The sequence below is a fragment of the Balearica regulorum genome, chromosome Z (genome assembly GCF_011004875.1).
Source record: "Balearica regulorum gibbericeps isolate bBalReg1 chromosome Z, bBalReg1.pri, whole genome shotgun sequence".
Classification (NCBI taxonomy): Eukaryota; Metazoa; Chordata; class Aves; order Gruiformes; family Gruidae; genus Balearica; species Balearica regulorum.
In genome coordinates this window covers 55,750,624-55,764,562 of record NC_046220.1, presented here as the reverse complement: position 1 = coordinate 55,764,562, position 13,939 = coordinate 55,750,624, and the positions used below count along the sequence as shown (strand labels likewise).

Below are 13,939 nucleotides of genomic sequence, written 5' to 3'. Positions count from 1 at the left end.
GAGCCCTTATTTGCAATTTGGGTTGTTATTCATTTTGTTGTTGTTTGGTTTTAAGAAGAATGAAAACAGTGACACATTCGGAGAGCTAACAGTCACAAAAGTAATGTAATATACATTACTTTTGATGAATAGTACATATATGAACTTCAATTGTAACTCTTAAAATTTATGCTTAGATGTGGCCATTGAAATTTCACGGAGGGAGGAGTTTGTGATTTATATGACAAGACAGTTCTTTAGGTATTCTGCACAAATATCTGGAAGCTAAACATTATTTGTTTTCTTAGCTTTAAATTTCCACTCAACTTCTAGCTAAAATGCATTGGTATCAGATCTCTGAATTCTCTTACCTTTTCGAAGTCATTTTGTTACACAGATTTTTAGTTTTGGCTGCTTTTCAGCTGAAATCTAGTATTTACCTGCCAATCTACACTGTTCTGAAAATAAGCCTGTCATTTCAAAAAAAATGTAATGTTTGAAGTAGTCTGCTAAAATCTAGCACAGATAGCTTAGCCCATGACTCAACAGGATAGTAGATCAAGCTTTATAGTGCCTCATATGACATCAAAAATACTACAACTATCTGACAATTTGAGCTGACTTAACGACTTTGTAACTTTAACTGTTTTAAAATTTTCCAGTAAGTTAACTGAAATCTGGATTGTGTATCATCTACCTGAAACGCTTAACTAGATGCTGCGCACATTCGCAGTAAAAATGGCTTCTGCATAAATTTTGTATCTTAATTGCTAGACTAAGCAGAAATGTGATCAGGCCTACAGTCAAAGAGATACTGCTGGGTGACCTAAGACTGCCCAGTTCCAGTAGGAATGATTTTAGATTCATGATCTCATGTAACTACTCTGCATTTTTTTATAATTTGAATAAAGTAATATTATCAGAAAGGTGAGAAATACTTCCACAAGTGCTATGAAGTAAACCAGCATAAAACAACTTCAGGCTACACTCTCTGATGCTAACCACTCTGATTCATTCTCCTAAATACTTTTTGTAACAAACTCACTCTTCCAATGGATTATGTTCTCTAAAGATACGTTCTGCAAATGAATCATGGTTTCACCCATTGACAAGCCTGTTTTATATGCTTTTTTTTCTAAATGGAAAACTTTCATGCTGAAATTGACCTCAGAAAAGTCTAATGCAATAAGCATGTCCTGTTTCACAAAATAAAAGTTAGACTAATCAGCTAAGAAAAAAAAATAATCAGTATCCTCCTAATTTTTACTACAGGTAAAAATGTCAACTTACCAGACTTGTGCTTCTTGTGTTTTGCTTTCTTTTTAATAATAAACAACTTGTTCTGGATCTCAGATTTGTAAGATTTGAATGGATGAAGATGAATCTCACGTTTTCTTTGCAAGTCATCAAGTTTTCTCTGTAGATTTTCATTTAGAATATCCTTCAACTTCTTTTTTTTCTTTTTCTTCCTTTTTGCCCGCAACTTATTTAGTTTCTTGTTATTTCGCAGTGAATTCTCTAGCATGGTTTCTTTAGCGGATTCGTGGTAATTTATGTCTTGGTTGTCATTATGAGTGCCATTGACATGCATTTGGCAAGCTTTCAATGTGTTCTCCTTGAACGGACTGATCTCAGCTTTTACTCTGGCCATTTCAGCACAACCTTGTCCATTCTCCACAGCTCTTATTTCTCCTGAACTAGGGTGACCACCCATACCAACAATTTCTCCTGAACTAACCAAATTCCTCAAGTTCTCTTTATAGCAACCAGTTTTATTGATGTCGCAGACTCTTGAGGTCTTGATTTCACAGTTAATCTCCTCTGTAGTGACTCTAAAGCTACCTAAATGTGGGTTTTTTTCTGGACAGGTAACAATGGAGTCCATACGTTTCCCTACTTCCATCTTGGAATGATGTAGCTGCTCCCTTCTACCACCAGAACTGACCTCCCCATTGCTTTTGCTTACATATTCATGTTTTACTTTCTCCAATTTAATACGTGACACTTTTTTAACTCTGATGGGAGGAGATGGGAATTCAGGAGCCTGAAAAGGTTTTTGTTTGTAAATCCGAACGTCTGCACCACAGAACTGTGGAAAATGAACATATGCATTCTCCAAGTAGTCATAACCAAGAATTACTTCTCTGCATTCATGGATAGGCTGACCTAGCACTGCATCCTGAACATCTTTTTGTGTTTCATACACAAAGTCACAGAGACCTTTCAGCAGCCACACTTTTTGGTAGAATGGTAGCTCATGAAATGGTTTTTCCTCCAAGGGATTAACTTCTCCAAGGACTTTGAAAAACTGGGGACACAATCCAAGTTTTTCTGCGGAGCTATTAGGATTGTCAGTCTGGCCTACAACAGTATACCAGTGTTGTACTTTCTGTCTGAGTGCTGCTTCCCAAGTCCTGTAAGAAAGTGTAGGTCTGCGATGTAACGTAGATCTGCGATGAGGAGGGCTTAACAAAGAAGTCATTATTTTAGATAAAAAAACATTACACTGAGGCATCAGAAGACAACGTTCCAATTCATAGAATACTATTTCAGGTAAATTTAAAATCTGTTGTGCTAAACAAAGAAAATGACCAATAGCTGGAATCTCCCACATTGTCTCCATCCTTGTAGGTGCTGCTTGAGCTAAAAGTGACTTTTCCCATTCTTCTATTTCTTTCTGACTAGCTTCTTCTGCTTCTTTTCTTTCTTGCTCTCTCAGCCTATTAAAAGAAAGTTCATGAAAATTCAGATATCAGGTGAACAAAAAGAAACCTGGGAGAAAAATATTCAGAACTACAGCACGATAAACTAACTTATCTTGAAGTAATAAAGAACACAGTACATAAAGTTGTAATTCAGTTTGTCTTACTTTGGATTACACAATGCATCACTGCACCAAAATGGCAAATTATAGTCTTTTATTTCTACCACCACTAGTTTAAAAAAGGGGAAATGTAAGAAAAAACCCTGGCAGATATCAGTAGTTTGGGTGGTTTAGATTTTTTTAAAAAAATGTATTCCCTTCCCCAATCCCTTTTTGGTAGGATGAAGTGTTTCCAACAAACTATCCCTATAAAAATCTCTGAAAACAAATTCCTGATAAGTCTTACTTTCAAATGGTTGCCCTGTGGCTTGTGTCACCTACCTTGTAACTCCCTTCCTCAGTACACAAGTATACATGCCTAACTTAAGTGATTCATTCACATACAAAAGCCATTTTCCCTCCCACCCATAGGTGTGTTACTAGTTGGTTTGCAATGGTGGTCAAAAAGGAAACAAATATCAGGATGCATGAAGAATGTGATGGAAAATAACACCAGAAATAAAACGTCATTACATTAATAAATGGTTTGCCCTCACCTGAAAAACTGTATTCAGTTCTGGTCCCCCTATCTAAAAAAAGGATAGAGCAGAAATAGTGGGTATTCAGAGAAAGAGGTTATCAGTAATCAGAGGCCTGTAAAAACTTCCGAAAAATCTGGGACTCTACACAAAACACTTGCAAGAGGAAACATGACAGCAATATACAAAACTAATATGATAGACTGGGAACTTCTATTTACTTTTATTTGTAAATTCATCATGAAATTTAAAGGCAACAAGTTTAAGAGGAAGAAATGCTTCCACTTCAGATAATCGATCATGTGTAGCTTACCATCTAACTTACTAGAACACAAGATAGGTTAATTGAGTTCCAAAGTGAAAAATAGGACATCTGCATGAATCACAAGAATATCAAGGGTTACCAGTAACAGGAAGGATTTTTCTTCAGTGTTGCAATGGTAAACTAACATTTTTGCCTCAAGGCATGACCAAACTCCAAAAGATAGGATTAGGATACAGCTGTACTTGCAGGAAAATTTTTCTAGACCTCATCCAAAGCTTCTTGTATCATTTTCTCCGAAGCTTCTATCACTGACCACTGCTAGAAACAATCACCTGTGCATATTGCTGATGCAACCTGCTACTGGAATTTACATGCTCTTCTTTCCAGATTGCTAACCTCCAAGTATATTTCTTCATATACAAGTAGTGAATAAATGCCATGTATCCGTTCAAAGCATCAATGCTTTCCAAATTCAGCCAAAGAGTAATGGTATATTAAAATCTTTCTTTTGACAAAATGAAGCTAATAGTGGCTTCTGGTATGAAGAATGCATATTTGAAATGTTAAGTATTGACTAGATATCTTGACAATGTAGAAAATGTAACAGACCTAGCTTAGCCCACATTTTAGTATCAATGCAGAAGTATGCCATGAGCACAAAATTAACATTTGCATCCTTTGTGTATGCAAAATGACATATAATACAGTAAGATTCCACTGAATGCTTTATCTTATATAATTAAAATTAAATTTCAAGTGACTTGTTCCCATAATTTTAACAGAAATTTTTAATACCACATATATGCATCCTTGTTATTTATGTATCTATCAAATGCAGAAAGACAGATTAATGTAAAACATAAAATTAAAATGTAAAAGCAAGCAGGTCAGTAAATTCTCAACTTCACTCTCCCAATGCCGCATTAATTTAGCTGTATAATGGCTGAGATCTAAAGACAAAAAAATCGCACTTTGCAGCAGTAATTTAAGCATATAATGAATGTGGCCTAACAACAAAATTCCATTAGCCATTCTAGGTGAATAAACCAGTACATTTAACAATACTACTTGCATGAGTAAAGTGAGCATTTTTTAATTCTGACTTTTGTTCTATTTGCATGCGTTAATATTGGATTAATATAATAAATAAAAATAACTAAAAATAATAAATAAAAATAAATAACTTACAAGTGGGGCAGAGGAAGAAACAATACTAAGTAAAAGGTGTTCTCAAAAATAAATTTCAAAGCACTCCTGAATCCCAGTCCCTCTTCCCTCCTAATTGTAAAACATACTTCCAAATAGCCTGCTGCCTCCAAAAGGTGTGAACTCTATTCAAATAATATGGAAATAAGCTTAAATATGAGTAGATAGACAGTAATATAGAACATTTGTAAAAACAATCACATTTCAGTATTGTTTAATAAAAACATAGGCTGTAGATTATCTAAAAACATCATCTTTGCAAGCAGTTTCAACTTATCATCGATTAGTAAGTTAAATTAAGGCAGAATTCTCAAAATAAATACAATACCCTAGATTCACTTCCATCTTGCACTTCATAAAATGATGATCATTACACTATTTTAAAGATCTTTTTAAAAACAAAAACACACATTGTTTCACTTGCCAAAAGTTTGCCTTTTCTTTTAAAGCTATCATTTTATTACAATTATCTGTAGTCATTCCATTCTCAGTAGACATTCAAGAGAAAATGTAAATAATAGTACACTTTCATATCTTCATTATTGAGGTCCTCCTACTACCTGCCCATCTTTTGGAGGGCATAGGTTTTTCCTGGGGTGTTTTTTTGAGAAGGAGGAGGGGGATGAAGAGGGGAGAGAAGTTGGGGTGGCATGAAGAGGGCAGCAGGCGTGGAAGGGAGAGAGAGAGAGATATAAACATTTGATATTTAGCAGGACAAATATCCTTACACTGAGAAATTCTCTGGACAAACATATTTGGCTTTTATGCTGACAGCAATCGTAAAAATCCCTGTTTCATACTTCTATTTACATTTACCAGAAATATGTTTTGCAAACATGTATTGTGTCTACAATAACAACACTAAACTAAGGTCAAGCTGACATTTCCAGATTAATAAAGGACATACATTCCTAAAGCACATCTGCAGCAGCTGTTTTAAAGCTTGAGTGGATAAAACCATGGCACCTGACCTTAAAACTCAGCAGACATGGTCCCAAAGTAGAGATATCATCTAAAACAAAATCCAGACATACCTCCCCACTTTTTTTTATCATTTTCTACTTTAAGACAGCAGATGCATCTCACCAGCTAATTCCTTCTCACTTGCATCAAGAGATTTCGCTTGGAGGGGAAAGGAGGCAAAGACTACATTGTACTTTTTTCATCCCCAGTTACCACTTCTAACCCACGCAAATGTTGACTAATTTTTCACAGGTAAAAAGTAACGCATTGGAACTCTGGTGACAAAGTAAAGAGAACTCTTTAAATTCTACAATAACTTGTTTCTACAAACTTTTTTAAAAAAATAAACTAGAAAGCTACATACAAAAATAGCAATATTATGCATTATTCTAAACTACATCAAGGTTTAATTGTCAGAACAAATTAAATTTGGAGATGTCCATGTGACCTTAATTCTGTATGGGTAACGTCTTACTTTATAGTATGACATACTCTACATTTTTCTGTAAGACCCAGTTCATTCCATGCTCACAACATCCCATAAAAGGCAAAATTGACTGTATAAGCATACCTCATTCCACCATTTCCTAATTTAAATGACTAACTTGCAACCAGAATTGAATTCTTTAGATGTTTCATGAACATATCTGAAATTTATCCCAGGACCACGTTTTCAGAGATGGTAAGGACATAGAGCTGCCTAGTATAATTTTCAACAAACCAAAGTCATACAGACACTTAATTCCTCTTAAAATCAACCAGTTAATTACCTGTCATTCACTGATGGGTTTAAAAATTTCAGTAGTAATCTACCTCTGTGTTCTGGTATCTAAATGCCTCTAAACAGGCAAACATTTCCAAGTATATAATAATTCCACAATTGTTTATTGTTAACTAATATGTAAGTTAGTAAATATATTGCTATGTTACTTAATTAGCACGTAATCAAGCAGCTGAGTAGAACCTCTTGGAAAGGTAACCAATAATCCAAAGATATTAAATATTCTGATAATTAGAACAACTGAACAAAAGGAAAGCTTATAAACAACACTGACAAGAAAAGTAAATCAGATGTCATTACATATACTTGGGGGGGAAAAGTGCATTTGCTGCAGTGCAGAAACTATTAGTTGCAAAATAGTGAAATCATCTTTGCAAAGACATCTTCTCAGTTTTCAGATGTGGAGTCTGCCATGATTAATGTAGCACTTGTGGGAGATTACAGAACATTAAATAATTAAAAAATGAAATAGATTGTGCAAGAAATGGGTAAACTACAAGACAGAAAAAGAGAACTCCCTAGAAAGTTATAGATACTTATATAACAAAAATAATGAAAGGATTTGGATTTCCATGAAGTTAACTACAGAAAAGATAAAAATGACTTGTAAAATTAATTTCAAGGATTTTGGAAAAAAAAAAAAAGATCAAAAACTATTTTAAAGATTTCATTAACTGCAGTTCTTTCTACTTATCATAAGATGCCTGTGCCTTACAAGAGTATCTAAATATCTAAAGCAAAGGATTAGCTATTACCTTTGACTTCAACAGGCAGTTTCTTTAGGTATGAGGCTAAGTTTTGTAGAAAGGCACTTGCATTTGCAACCTGACTTAGCTGGGGCTGAAAGTGCGTAACTCCTAGGAGGCAGCTAAACAGTCTCGTCTAAGATAATTACTAGCTAGAAAGTACCTGTATGCTGACTGGTCAGCTAGATGGCCAGAAATTGAGCACTTTTTTATGTTTCTGATAACTCATCTGCAGGTTGAGTGAACAGCAGGTGCTGTTTATCCAAACACAGCTGATTTGCCAGCACACAAGCAAGTTATACTACCACACTATGCACCGTTTCATGGGGAAAACCAGCAGCACAGCAAGACCAAAAGAAAGGCAAAATTCAGTATGACAGAAATTAAAATCCTAAATATGTTACCCGCTCATCTGAGTTGACCATCACCATCATTCATAATTATACTCCAACATAGGATAGCCTATATTACAGCAATAGATTGGGACACTCATTCTTTTCCAGCTATAATGAAAGACTAAACGAAACAATCAATAATACTAATAATAATCAATAAAATAATCTGTATGCACTAAAGTAGCATTTTAGTTTTAAGAATACAGTTTATACCATGAATTCTACCAGGATACATAAAATAAATAGGAATTCTGCATTAACATTTTGTGGCCTGAAAAAAATGTAAATAATTGTTCAGAATCACGTATTTTTACTTGAATTTTCCTTGCAGATTTAGTATAAGCTTGAAACAGGTGCAATTTCAGTTCAGCAAACTTAGTATTTATTATAAAAAATGAAGACTGAGTGAAAACCAGATTCAGTAATGAAAATGCATATCTGTCAATGGACCAAGACTGTAGCTCTAAGGAATACTGCAATGGGGTTACCAAAAGGGCGGCACTGTGCACTTCAATTAAACTACCCATGTCTGCAATCTTGCATATAGTTTTGAAAGTATCTATTCTGTGCCAACTTCAGTGTGTCAGATTTCTAAAAAATAAAAAAAAATAAATCTGAATAACAATTTTCTCTTCTTAACAGATAACAATATTCTCAACATAATCTACATTTTAGCAATAACCCAAAGTTTAGGAAGTTGTAATACATTTTTGAATAAAAACAGCGTCCCATCTTAGCATTGCAAGTATGTGCATTTATATATAAAGCACTTTGAAAATGTATATACGCTGTATCATATGATCTTCACTGGTAATGTGTTACTAATTTTATAGGCCTTCCAACTTCCAAGCCCTCATAAAATACCTCTACAATTTGGAACATTTACATTTTGGTGAGTTGGGAAACAATTGGTAAGGAGGTCCAAGTTACTTCAGAAACATGGTGGATCCATTAGGAAATAAGAAAGGTTAAGAAGATATCTGAAGCATGATTATTTGAGGAGATCAACAGAGTCAAAGAACTATTCAACCAGCTATCTACTGACACATTTTTATTGCTTCCTAAGAAGTGACATAATTCAAAATTTGAATAAAGCAGCAAGTTAGTTGTGATCTTTTTCTGTTATCATAGAACATTCTGTAGAATTAACTGTGGAGTATCCTTTGCACAGGATCTGGGACTTTTGAGTATATCCAGATACATGGATTTAACTGTTAATTACTACAGTTTTGCAGGAACAGGCTTAAAACAGCTGTATGAAAGCAAAGATTTTATCAGGTAGTATGTTCTACTGACTCTACAGATTAACTAAAATCCAATTAAAATGTCCTTTTTCATAACAGTGTTATCAAGTTCAGAGATCTAGAACACACAGTTGAACACAGAGACTTTTACCAGAAAAACAAAACCCTAGTGATTTTTGATTTTTTGCAAAGTATGAGGTGGATTAGAAGAACGATTCACTCATTTCTAGGGACAACGTACTGGCTAACACTCAAGTCAGTCAAAACTGTATGGCTTTAAATCTGTTGAAAATGAAGATTACCTGCAAAATGAGAGTGAACTGGTTATAAATGGAAAAAAAATCTCCAACACTGTAAACTTTGACAAAAGCTGGAAATATCTTGTTTCCTAAGGCTAATAGCGTCTTATCACCATGCTCCATGTTCAGACACAGCCTGTCAAGTTCAAGTATACAAGCTCCATTTTCCTCAAAATGAAACATATCACAATCAACATAAAACACTGCCTGGAATTATATACCTCTTAAGTTTATGAACACCACAAAATCCCACAGAGTTAATTACACACACATTGTAAATTTGTTACCTAACTGACAAGCTGAAATGCCACATCAGTGAGATAAAAGGAGTGGCACTGGCAGAGATAATTTGCTTCTGGCTGCCAGTGAGGGAGGCAGTGACAAGATCACAGAATGTTGTAGTTAAGCATTCTGCTGGTTTTTAATCTAATTGTTGCATGGAAAACAGTCCAAGGAGAGGTATAATAAACTATGACTGACCTAACAAGGAATTGATGTGGATGCTTTCAGTTGCTATTAAAAGTTTCACAATCCTAAAATAATACCAGCCTTAATTTATTTCAAAGCTTATACAACTTTAGCAATTTTTCAAGGTGGTGGTAAATCAAAAACTAATTTCTTGCTTTGTGGATGCACTGTATTGAAGTCCCAGGTTCATTCATCAACTTAAGACAAAGAGGACCACAGCATTTATTTACCTAAAAAAGCCTTAAGGAGCTAGCCCCTGTAGAGAACTAGGAAGACACAATTACTTAAAACCAAACCCAAACAGTTTTTCCTATTACCTCTTTTCCTCTTTTGCTCTCAGCTGTTCCTCTTGTCTTAGAACTTGAACCATCACAGACTCAAACATGCCTGTTGACAAGCCTACTAAATTGCGAGGTGTGGAACGACGTCTTGTTGAAATGCATCCTGTTCCTTTCTCATCTTCCAGTCCATAGCATCCTCTAGATGTTACAGCTATTGATGTTTTTTCTCTTAAATGTCTAGAAGAAAAAAACCAAGCCAGTCCACAATTACAATTTCCCTTATCAACAGCACTCCAATGCCTACGATACCAACCATAGATCAAGCATACTTACTCAGAAAAAACCAATTATTCACCTGCCATTTTTTCCACTTTGAAAGTTCCTTTACCAAATTTTAAACTTAAAACCAACATGCTAACATGAGCTATGTTTTCACATCTGTTAAAAATGGTGGATATTTATCTCAAGTAACCAAGTATTACTTGGAGATTGAATTTCCTATATTAATCCATAAATATTTGGAAAGAGAGTACTTCCACAAGACCTGAGATAAGAAACTACATTTTCAGAAGACATCTGAAAATACTGGGGGAAAAAGTACACTTGTTAGTTTGGGTTGGGAGGAGGTGTTGAACAGCAGTTTTAGTTTTGTTAAAATTTAAAAAAGATGAAAAGCAAAACACTACAAGTTTAATTGTAAAGTTATCTTTCATCTTATAGTGTTTCAAAGTACTCCAGCAAAACTGGTATGAGAAGTAACATTATCACACAACTTCTGAAAACATTTGAGGGGATGGGGAAAAATCCAACCTCTATTGAAAAGCAACCTCTATTCCAAGGCAATTTTCCATGGTTTGTAATATCTGAGAATTTAACAACCAACACTGATCGCTTCCACTAAGTCACTTGATGAGGATCATTGAGCTAAATATGCTTTGTAATGAAGCAAGAATGATTATTCCAAGTAGCTCTTGAATTTCATTTTACTAATAAAATTAGTTCTCTTAAACACTTAAGTCTGTCTGATTAAAAATTGTAAAAGAACTCTGAGACTTCTAGATGCCATAATCCTTTCTATATATAGTTCTTAAAAACTTTTACTAAGCCAGCGCACACAGACATACTGAAAAAATCTTCACAAACCTCTACAGAGTTAATATAAGAGAAATTCACTATATACTGAGGTAGGATTACTTCTGGCCAGTTTAATATCTCTTTAATATTTATTTCAACAAAGACTGTGCATTTGTGAAAACATGACAACAGCAACTGAATTTTTTTAGTAAATACATGTATTGCTATTTGGTAACGCAGTACCTAAATTGACTTCTTATGGAGTTTCTAATAAAAAGGCAGTGAGCATTCTCAGGTCCTACTGAATCCAGTAAGTAGACATGTAATTCAGCAAAGAGCCTTCAACAAAATGTCCTTCAATTCAATACAGTCCAGACGTTACAGTCACACAACATACAGAAATTAACTTGGCACAAATCTTCCAAGCTGCATTTAGTTAACTATTTATTTGCAATCAGTAACTCTTTTAAGCAAAGAGTTTTGATTATTTTTTTTAATCAAGTTTTACTCAAGCAAACTAGCAACATTCATGCCCCAATAGCTTCAGCTCCTTCCCTTCTACTCCCAAACTGTCCCAAAACTGCTGTTAAGCAAAACAGGTTCAAATATAGTGTTGCCACACCAACAAAGAATACCTTCACTCTGGCTTGTACAGCTGAGTTCTGCACCACACTCCTCAAGTGTTCCTACTACACAAGCAAAGTTCTTCTCACCAGCTGGTGGCTAATGCCCTGAGTCACTATCAAGTTTACGGATGACAGGCATTCAGGGCTTTACATGTTTCCTAATACTGTTCCTTCTTCACCTTCACCCTTTGCCAAAAAATCCTATTGGTTTTTACATGCAAAACACTATGTCTTGTGGACCTTTCATTGTAAGAAGCTAACATGGTTTTCTAAATATGACTAATAGTAACCCTATGTAAAACTTGTGAGAACGCATGTATTTCAGTTGTGATTTAAACTTGGCTTTCTACTATATAACTTGACAGCTTTCTATGCTTCAGCTGCTTTGGTTGATAAAAATTTCCTGCCAGAGACTTATAGTTAAACATATCACAATTTTCATTTTGCTATTCAAGACTATAATATGTCAAGTGTTATCTTTCATTTTATGATTATCAAAATTATTCTGATATTAAATTACCCATTTCAAAGCAAGTACTTTGGCTGAAGATTTTATTCCTACTTAAAGACAGTAAAAACTTCAGACTGTAAAAATCACAATTTTAAAGAGCCAGGTGTTATACAGAGTTTGAGTAGTCACTTGTCTTTTGACAGCATAAAATAAAGAAAGGAGCATTTGACATCTTGTCTAAACAAGTGTGCCTCCCTGCTCATAAAAGCCTTCTTTCAGAACGAAAATCTTAGCCAGGAAATGGTGTGCCCTATTTTGCATTTTGGTATTTTCGGGTTTGGAATCTCCAAAGCGTTTTGAACTGAGATTCAAATAGTTCCCAGTACAAAACGTTCCTCTTTGTGGAAGTACTGAGAATTCAAGGTTCTGAATGGGAATTATTCAATGTGTTTTACTGCGTGTTTTTCAAAAAACATTCAAAAGGTTGTGGTTTTTTTTTTTACATAAAGAAACATGCTCCCGTGTTCTGCTCTATATAAATAGCATCTGCCAGGGCCCCTATAGAGTTTTCTACACCTACCGGGACAGCAGTGCCAGCTTCTGCTCCAGCATCATCTCCAGCTTCTGGGCCTGTTTGGAAAGCCAGTGATCTACACCGTTCAGCCGGTAACATGTCTCTAGCATTAGCCGGAAGTCACCCACGAAATCTGCTATGCCTGTGTACTGCCCACTGGAAAATTTCTCTTCCATCTTCAACAGCCACATTCCAGCTGGCGACTGCTGAAAGGAGGGATTGCTGTTACGACCCGAGAGGGAGCCAGCTCCTTCTTCCCTGACGGATGCCTGATCCGCGAGGGGCTTCAAAAACGGTGCTGTCAGAGGTCGGTACTTCTCCATGAGAAACTCGCGCAAGATGCGGTATCCCTGCTGCAGCTCGGGATTCAGGCTCTGCTCCCAGGAGCAGCCACCGCTCTTTCCTCCCGCATCATCTCCCTCCTTGTCCGGCTCTTCCTCCCCGGGCCGAAGGCGGCTAGACTCTGGCCCATCCGCCGAAAGCTCTCCGCTCGCGGCGCCCGCGGGCTCTGCCGAGTCCATTTCTCCCACCCCGCGCACGCACAGGGCCTCGCCGGCTCCAGGGGGGCTACCGGCCCCGGGCGGGCTCTTCAGCATCAGCTAGGGACCGCCGCACTCCTCCTCGCCCAGCCGGCGAATCGACATCGGTCTCACCTACACACAGAGACGCGATTCAGTCCTTGGCCGCGTTCCCCTGCGACGGCCTCAGCCGTGCCCCCAGCTGCGCGGGGGACGGGGGACGAGGACGGCGGCTGCGGGGAGGAGGCACCGGCCGGCCGCCGGCTTGGCCCGCCCCTCCCCAGCGCCAGCCTCCCCCGGCCTCCGCCCGGCGTGCCCAGGCCTGCGTACGGCCCCGCCCGCCCGAGGACCGCGCCCTCGCCCTCAGGGGCCGCCCCCAGCGGCGGGCAGCGGCGCATCCCTACTCCCTCATCACCCCGGGTGTCCCGTCCCGTCCCCCTCCCCCCTCCCCGCCACGGGGCCTCCTTCCTCCGCTCGCCGGCAGCCCCCTCCTCAAGGGAGGAGGGGAGGAGGGGAGAGGGCGGGCGGTGAGGGCCGTCCCCACGCTGGCCGGCCCCGGCCAGCCCGTGTCTGCGCGGCGAGCGCTTCCCCTTCTCGCCTCGCAGCGCGGCGGGCCCGGCCCAGTGGCAGCAGCTGGAGGCGGCCGCGGCGGTGCCAGTTAACGGTCAGCGCGTTCAGGAGGAGCCGGTAGGGGAGGAAGGGGGCGCGGCGGCCCGGGAAGGAGGCG

General features: G+C 37.8%; 1 protein-coding gene across 2 annotated transcripts in view; it reads right to left on the bottom strand.

Moving 5' to 3' along the window:
- Positions 1 to 13,496, bottom strand: part of BRD10 (bromodomain containing 10) — a 52,162-nt gene extending 38,666 nt beyond the window's left edge. For both annotated transcript variants that reach the window (XM_075739500.1, XM_075739501.1), the window contains exons 1-3: positions 12,701 to 13,496; positions 10,006 to 10,206; positions 1,270 to 2,699 (exon numbers count right to left, since the gene is read on the bottom strand). In XM_075739500.1, the coding sequence (XP_075595615.1) occupies positions 1,270 to 2,699; positions 10,006 to 10,206; positions 12,701 to 13,290 (2,221 nt within the window). In that variant the 5' untranslated portion in view covers positions 13,291 to 13,496. The remainder of the gene's footprint in view (positions 1 to 1,269; positions 2,700 to 10,005; positions 10,207 to 12,700) is intronic.
- Positions 13,497 to 13,939: the final 443 nt, after the last annotated feature.